The following is an 8,668-nucleotide window of genomic DNA, read 5'->3' as shown; positions in this document are numbered from 1 at the left end:
GGGGGGTTCCCAGATGAGCACAGGGGGCTGGGCAGGGGGAGGAGGGGCTCCCAGGTGAGCTCACAGGGGGCTGGGCAGATACACCCTCATCACAGGCACCCTCACTGTGGAACACACACCCTGTAGGGGTCTTACGTGTCGTTTGAAGGACTTGCGGACGTGTCCCTGGGCAGTTCTCTGGACCACGGCATACCGACGCACGCAGTAGGTGTTTTCTTGAGGCCTGATCACGTTGGCAATCACCTCTACCAGCTTGTCCTGCGGGAGGGCATCATAGGCCCCTGTCACGTCCACCTTTGTGGGAAGAGAGGTGTGTGTTTACAGCTGCTCGTGTGCTCACCTGGGGTTCCCAGGCCCTGCTGGTCTTGACCTGCGTCAGCAAACTCAGGTAAGAGACCCTGATGCCCAGGACAGCCCCGTCCCCGCTGCACACACCTGTCCCACGGCCCCGGACTTGGCACCCCAGGGCAGGCCTGCTTCCCTCTAGGTTCCCTGAGACATGATTCCCCAAATGGCACCTCATTTGGGCAAATGCAGGGGCCTGAAGGCCAGCCACTCCCACTTCCCTGGCCAGAGCCCACGATGCAGGGGCAGGTGGTGGCGGCGGGAGGGCGCTCCCCTGAGCCTCAGGTGCCTAGCAGGCTCACTCGTGGGTGCCCACCTTGACAAAGTACAGCTGGGGCGCTGGGTCCTGGGCCCGTATGCGCAGCACAAAGGTGCGCCAGGCCCTGTGGATGTCGTCCATGCCCAGCACAGAGGCCCCCAGGAGGCTGGGCCGCCGGGCCCGCTCGTAGTTCAGCACGCTGAACAGCGTCTTCACCTGCGAGGTGAGCTGCTGCACCTGTCATGCCAGCCAGGGACACGGGCGGCAAAGTCAGGGGACGCCCGGCAAAAGGGGGCCTGGGTCAGACCCCTCACCCCCACCTACGGGCCCCCAGAGAAGAGGCAGCTCCCTGCCTCTGCGCCTCCTCTCACCCTCCCAGCATCCGGAAGGGCCAGATGGCCGATCCCACCACGGCCCTCCCTTCCACACCCTGGGTCCTCCTGGGGACCTGTCACAGGATCTCAGAAACTACATGTATGAAGTGCAGCTAGCGACAGGGCCCACCCTTCTCTACCTACTGAGCCCCCGGCCACAGATGGGGGGACCCCGACCACACCAGGTGGGAGACGCTCCACTCAGACCCAGCCAGGTCCCCAGTCAGTATCAACAGCCTTGTTTTCTCATTTGGGGGCATCGCATGACAAAGTCACCCCAACACTGTCTAGAGCCACTTAGAAGGGGTCAGAGCTGCCGGGAACAGAGGCGCTGTGGGGAGGGGGGCACCTTAGGCATCCTCTAAGATAGGCCTGCCACCAAGCTCCTTCTCCACACCCGGGCACATGGCCCCATCATGGTGCTCTGCCCTCCCGTGGGCTTGACGTGCCTCGGGGGGCCCCCCTCGGGCCTCCTGTCTACCTCAAAACCAAGCCAGGGTTTAAACGCACTTTGCTTAGAAATGAAAACAACAGTGATGACCTTCTTGTCTCTGCGGAATGTTCTGGCTCCCACAACATAGTCCATGTTCACGATTGGCCGAAGCCCACTGGGCTTGGGGAGGAAGCGGAGTTTGGATGTCAGCAGAGGGGGTCTGGCTTCCTGATACCCCCTGACCTCTGGTTCTGACAGCTCCCGAAGATGCACACTGTCGAAGTGTCGTCTGAAACAGAGAGCCCCGTGGGAACGCGGCCGGGCAGCCCTGCCGGGGCCCAGGACGAGCGAGCCTGGCAGAGCACCAGAGCTCGCACGTGGCGCAGCCAGGCCCCGGGGTGCTGTGGCCGGCAGCCTGCAGGAGCACCTCCCACAGCACGTGCCAGGACACCCGTTTCCATCCAGCACAGAGGCCCCCGGGGTAGGGGGAGGAGGTGATGTGTGCGGCCCCCGCAGTGGTACATAATCCTCCAGGGACCCGCCAGCTCGTCATCAGTGACCTTCACTCCTTCCCCCAGAACCACCCACGGACAGAGGGGCCAGGTGCTCCCCAGGCTGATGGCCTGCCCAGCCCAGCGAGGGAGTCACGTGCCTGCCAGGCAGGGGCAGATTCCACAGTCCCCACAAGAAGCATCAGTGGCTGCTTCGGATCAGGTGCCGTGAAATGTTTAAGTGATTAAACAGGCCGTGCTGTCTGTTAACTCACACCGGCGAGGAGGCCTCCAGACCCTCCCCCAGGTGCAGGACACAGGCCCGGCGCCACGTGGCTCAGGGGACCCCAGCCAGCCCCTCCACACAGGCCGGGGGCTTGACCCCAGTGCAGGACGTGGCGCGGGATCCCGGATCCCGCCACATTAGGGTCCTCGCCAAAGCCGGAGAGGATGCTGGGCACGTCGGCCAGGCCACAGAGGCACAGGGCCTGTGTGCCGGGCAGCCGCACCGTCCGCGGACTGGACCCCGCCCGGCCTACGTTCACCACAGTCCTTCAGTCCTTCCCCTGAAACAGCCTGTGAGCAACTGAGACAACGGAGCAGCCACCCGGAGGCCGTGCAAACGAGCCTGCCGCCTCGGGGTCCTGCTTCGCGAAGACGCCTCTGCCCCAGACACCTCTCCCACATGCCTCGTCGAATAGGCGGCGTTTATCAACCTGTGATAGGGTCCCATTTGTCCTGTGCGAATTAAAATAGAATCCGACCCGTATGCCAGGGACGAGCCAGTAACCTGCACGGCCGTTTCCATTCGGTATAAACTTCTACTTCTGAGACCCCAGAGCCTAGCTAGCCCAAACTCCGACTTCACAGGTCACAGGAAGCGGGGGCACTCAGGAGTCTGTGCCCAACGAGGGGCCCACAGGGAGCCCCAAGCACACTGGGTGGGCAGGACTCAGGACTCTCATCTACACGGACAGGAAAAAACATGACCAAGTGACATTGATCTAGACACCTGATTCCTATGCTCTGCAACTGGCTCCAGACACTCTTCCGGTAGAAAAAGAGCCGGTTCTTCTGAAATGTAGTTTCCGTGACATAAAAAAATGACTTGAGCAGCTCCACCACGTAGGTGCCCAGCAGCCAGCACAGCAGCTTGGCCAGGACCTCCTCTCGGCGACGGTGCTCAGCGGCCGGGACGCAGCGAGCCCCTGGAAGGGAAAGGCACAGAAGCCAGTGTCAACCCCGCACCCAGGGCTGCCCCGCAGGCGCTGCCCATCGCGGCCACCACTGGCCGCTTGAAACGGGGCAGGTGGGCCTGAGGCGCAGTGTGCACAGTCCACGGCCAGAGGGGGACGAGGGTCAGTAACGATGCTTCCCCGGGTCATACGCTGAAGTGACGACGTCCGGGCGTGCTGGGCTTTAGTGAAAGACATTATTATGGTGGTGTCACCTCTCCTGTTTACTGTGTAACGTGGCCACCAAAGAGCTGAAGTTACACGTGCACTCAGGTCCCGTTTCTACGGGACAGACACCAGGAGGCTTCGTCACCAGTCCCGTTCACAAGCAGGATGACGGGGAAGCAGAGACACACTCTACGGTGACACACGGTCATTAAGCAGCATCACCAGCGGCGGCGGGACCCAGAAATGCCCGGGGTCTTCCAGGCTGAAGCTGGACAGGTTCCGACAAGCAGAGGTGGTCACACAGGAGCTAGGTGCTGCCAGATGCCGTGGGGCTGCGAACACTCACAGGGCGGGGGGGCGCCCCCGGGCCCCCTTCCCTCCTTGGGGCGCGCATCAGGGGGCTGAGGACGCATATCAGCGGCCCAGGGACGTGCACCAGGGCCCCCTTGGTGGGACACGCACCAGGCTCCCCCCTCCCCCCACGGAAGGTGCACCACGGGTCCGAGCTGCCCTCTCCACGTTCCTCCGCACTTTACTCCACGCTCTCAAAAGCATCACGAGTAGGAGCCACCAGGCTGCCACAGGTGGTGGCATATATGCAGCTGGGGCTTCACCACCAATAACTGACACAGAAAAAAACCATAAAGGAGAAGAAAGGGGGTCCGGAGGCTGGTCCGGGACAGAGGACAGAACGACGAGAGAGGGCAGGGGACAAAGCCCACCCGCACTGACCGCAGAACACACAGCGGTCCCAGCTTGGGGCAAAGCCACGGCAGTGGGGAAACGAAGTGGGGGGTCAGGCCCTTGTGCTGCTGGGGGGGGCACGGAGAAGACGCAGAGCACGGGGGCGAGCGGGGAGGCCCCGCCAGGGAATGGCGGACAGATCGGGAAGAGGGATGGGGCACCCAGGCTCGTCTGTGGTCACCAGAAAGAAACGGGAGTCTGCAGGTCGGTGGCAGACACCGCCAGGCTGGACAGAAAGGAAGATGAAGACACCAGCTCGTGTTGCTGGTCCGAGCGAGGCCACGAGGCCGTGGGAATGCCGGGCACGAGCTCTAACAGGTCAGGCGTGCCCACGAGGCAAGCACATGCCCGGAGACCGCCGGCTGCCGCTCTGCGGGCGCGAGCACACGCTTCGAGGGAACAGGCACCAGGAAGCGATCATCAGGGACGCAAAAATTCTGCAGTGTGCTCCCATCTTATAAAACCTAGTGCGAATACCGCCGTGCAGGGCGAAGAGGGCACGCCCACCCCTGAGGACGGCCACACGCCTGTCAGCGCCTCGCCGCGGGGAGGGGGACGCCTGCGGTGTGAGCCCCCAGCCCGCCACAGGCCACCAGCAGCACACGAACACACACCCACGCCTGAACACCTGTCTGCACACGGAACACACATCAGCACACCCATCTGCACACGGAACATCTGTCTGCACACAGCACATGCGTCTGCACACAGAACACCTGTCTACACACGGAACATCTGTCCGCAGACAGAATGCCTGTCTGCACACAGCACACCCATCTGCACACGGAATGCCTGTCTGCACACAGCACACATATCTGCACACAGAATGCCTGTCTGCACACAGCACACACATCTGCACACGGAACATCTGTCTGCACACAGCACAGGCACCTGCACACAGATCACCTCTCTGCACATGGATTGCACATGTGCACATGGATCACCTGTCTGCACAGAGTACACGCATCTGCACACGGAATGCCTGTCTGCACACAGCACACGCATCAGCACACCCATCTGCACACAGAACATCTGTCTGCACACAGCACATGCGTCTGCACACAGAACACCTGTCTACACACAGAACATCTGTCCGTAGACAGAATGCCTGTCGGCACACAGCACACTCATCTGCACACGGAATGCCTGTCTGCACACTGCACACATATCTGCACACGGAACATCTGTCTGCACACAGCACACACATCTGCACACGGAATGCCTGTCTGCACACGGAACATCTGCACACAGCACAGGCACCTGCACACAGATCACCTCTTTGCACATGGATTGCACGTGTGCACATGGATCACCTGTCTGCACACAGTACACGCATCTGCACACGGAATGCCTGTCTGCACACAGCACACGCATCAGCACACCCATCTGCACACGGAACATCTGTCTGCACACAGCACATGCGTCTGCACACAGAACACCGGTCTACACACGGAACATCTGTCCGTAGACAGAATGCCTGTAGGCACACAGCACACTCATCTGCACACGGAATGCCTGTCTGCACACTGCACACATATCTGCACACGGAACATCTGTCTGCACACAGCACAGGCACCTGCACATGGATCACCTGTATGCACACAGCACACGCATCTGCACAACTTCAGAAGCCTGCCGTGGACCACACACCGCTGCACAGCTCGAGTGTCAATAAAACCAGTAACACAGCTGAATAACGGGCTGGCGGAGTAAGACTGAAATGGGAACACGTGGAAACCTGGGGCACAGTGAAGAGGGAATCGTGGCCGATCACCCCTGCGGAGTTAGGAACGGGGTCCGGGTAACCCAGGCGGATGGAGGGATGCGGCCCCCAGAGACCCAATGAGCCGGTGAGGCCAAGACAGCAGACTCTACTCTGAAGGCCGACGGGGCCCCGGCGGGAGGGGCACACTCCCACCCACAGTTAGGGAAAGACGTCATGGGGCCACACGGAAGTCAGTGGGACGTGACGACAGGAGCGTAGGCCGGCCCACGGTGGCTGCATGTGCCCAGGGGAAGGGGACCAGGGCAGCCGCCGGCCACGGTGGGCCCCGGGGGACAGGAGGTGCGTGGGGGGTGCCGGGGCACCTCCAGACTTTCCGTCAGGAATCCGCCGTGTGACACCTAGCAACACCTGCAGGCAGACGCGGACAGCCCGGCAGCCCGGCCACGAGGGATGGGCACCAGGTTTCTGACGGGAGTCAACAGGCAGGACAGCAGTCAGGGCTGGCTTGACAAAGANACAGAGGAAGGGGTGAGGCAGCAGCGGGGGGTGTGGGGTGTGGGGTGTGGGGGAGAAGAGATGGCCGCCGGAGCCGAGCTTAGAGACCAAAGCTGTCCCTGCATCGTTTGTCCAGCCCGGGTGTGGCCCCGGCCTTGGGGAGGAACGGATGGCCAGGGCCCCAGCTCGAGTGTGCGAGGACACAGGGAGGCCTGGGGCTGGGCCCCTCCCGGGGGAGTGCCGCTCCTTCCTGTGCGCGGTCCACAGAGGCACGGCCGACCTCGTGTGAAGATGGGGCCACAGACTGCACCCTTTCCACAAAGTGGCCACGGCCTGGGAGTGCAAGGTCTGTGAAGGCTTGTCCGAGGGTATGGGACCCCGAGGCCCGTCCACAGCGCACGGGGCAGGGAGGCGCTGGTTAGGGACGGACCGGCAGGCCAGGGAGGACGTTCGCAACGGCGCCCTCGCTCCTGGCAGCGTCTCTGTGCGCTCAGTCACGCGTTAGGAGGGCCGATGGCCGCTGCGCCTTGTTTTCCCACAATTAAAAAAACAACTAACAAACCCAAGTTATCGGAAGGTCACCCTGCCAGCCATCGCCTGGCCCCAGAGCCTCTTGGGGAACTGCCCCCCCCCCCGAAGACTGCAATGCACACCCCCGGTGCCAACCTCTGCAATCTTCTTTCACCTTGACATTTGGGAGCTCGGGGGACAGGTCTGTCCCGGCTGGTCCCCGGCACTCGGGACGCTGGTGTGCCGAGGAGGAGGGCGCCGGCCGACAGGGAGCTGGGTGGTGGCTGGTCCGGAGGAAACTCCGCATCGAACCCGGACAACGAGGGCGGGAGGGGCCCAGCTTCACAGTCAGCCCCATGGGCAGCCCACCCCCCCAGCAGGAGAGCACCCTGCCGCTCCCTGGGGACCCTCTCGTTCCTAAAGATGGGGCCGGGGGCTTGCTCCAGAGAGAGCCGTTCCTCCTCCTCTGCCGGCCTGGCCGTGGCGTCCACACCGGATGCTGGCTACCAGGTGTATGTGGTCAGCGTACCAGGTGTATGTGGCGCAGCCTCGTCTGCCGCCCCCGCCCCCCCCCACTCCTACCCGAGCGGCGCCGTTTCAAGGCGCTAACCTGGAAGTCAAAAAGGGACGACGAACAACATGCAGGTGCGCTCCTGAGAGCTTCTGGACACTTCTGTCTGTGCCACCGCCCTGCCCACATGTGTGTCACATCTGACCACGGCTTGTCCCCGGCACCCAGGGCTTGCCTGAATCCGTCAGAACCGCGAAGGTGTGTGTAAACCGGCCAGGACGGGGTCAGAAGTGGAGTCCGGTGGGACCCCAGCTCCAGCCAGAAGCGCCCCCCCACCCCCTGCGGGGGAGGGTGGGAGGGAGGGGCCTGCCGCCCCAGACCCCCGCTCCCCCGGGGCTCCTCACCTGGGCTCCCGCGCAGCCACGCGCAGTCCTGCACCCGCATCTTCCACGTCAGCTCCCGCGGCGAGAGCTTGGCGTGTTTCCCCAGGGAGAGGAACTTCTTCACGTTCCTCAAGAAGCGCCGCTGGTTGTGCCTGGAGCCCCAGAGCCCGGCGGGCACGAGCCTGCACAGGCAGGCGCGCNCTCGAAGCGGGCAGTGCGCGCCGAGGAGCGCGCCGTAGGGACACCGTGCGTGGTTGGCAAGCAGCTCCCGGAACAGGGGCCTCATCCGCCAGTAGCGGGCGGGGAGGCGGCGGGGCCTGCGGGCAGCCCCTGGCCGCGGGGACTTGGAGCCCAGAAAGATGGTCTCCAGGAGCGCCCGGGCCCCTGCCAGGCTAGGCTGCAGGGCGCTGAGCAGGAAGGAAGGGCGCAGCCGCTCCTTGCCTCCTGAGGAGTAGAGGAAGTGCTTGGTCTCAGGGTGGGCGAGGTGCTGAAGGCGTGCGCCCTGGGGCCCCGGAGACAGCTGCGCGGCTGCCGCGGGGGTGAGCCGAGTCCCAGGGGGCCCTCCCTNGGCGGCCCGCCGCGGGCCCCGTCCAGCAGGGCGAAGCCAAAGGCCAGCACGTTCCTGGAGCCGCGCTCGCAGAGCCTCTGCACCACCCGGGCCACCAGCTCCTTCAGGCGGGACACCTGCGGGGAGGGGCGGAGGTCCGGAGGTGCCGGGGCGGGGGCGGCCCCCCTCTCCCGCGCGGCGNGCCGCCCCCAGGCCCCGGCGCCGCGAGGCCTCCCAGGGTCTGCGGTCCCAGCGAGGGTCGCACCGCGGGCAGCGGTGGGGTCGGGCGGGCACCTGGGGGGTACCCCGGGGGAGCCCCAGTGTGGGGCACCTGGTGCGCTCAGCGCCTTGAGAGGGGCCTGTGGTTTGTCACCTTCCCGGGGGCCACGGCCCAGGAGCCAAGGGCTGCCCTGGGGTGCGGCCCGGGGTGGGGGTGGGGGTGGAGGG

At 64.1% G+C, this 8,668-nt stretch overlaps 1 protein-coding gene across 1 annotated transcript in view; it reads right to left on the bottom strand.

Moving 5' to 3' along the window:
• The window catches only part of TERT (telomerase reverse transcriptase), a 23,126-nt gene that overhangs the window by 12,069 nt on the left and 2,389 nt on the right, over positions 1-8,668 (bottom strand). The window contains exons 2-6 of the mRNA XM_077749401.1: positions 7,696-8,358; positions 2,915-3,110; positions 1,520-1,700; positions 662-841; positions 136-294 (exon numbers count right to left, since the gene is read on the bottom strand). Of these exons, the coding sequence (XP_077605527.1) occupies positions 136-294; positions 662-841; positions 1,520-1,700; positions 2,915-3,110; positions 7,696-8,358 (1,379 nt within the window). The remainder of the gene's footprint in view (positions 1-135; positions 295-661; positions 842-1,519; positions 1,701-2,914; positions 3,111-7,695; positions 8,359-8,668) is intronic.

Source organism: Crocuta crocuta, unplaced genomic scaffold, assembly GCF_008692635.1.
Source record: "Crocuta crocuta isolate KB4526 unplaced genomic scaffold, BGI_CrCroc_1.0 scaffold89, whole genome shotgun sequence".
Taxonomy (NCBI): Eukaryota; Metazoa; Chordata; class Mammalia; order Carnivora; family Hyaenidae; genus Crocuta; species Crocuta crocuta.
The sequence above is the reverse complement of the archived record's forward strand: the minus strand, read 5'-3'. Positions and strand labels throughout refer to the sequence as shown.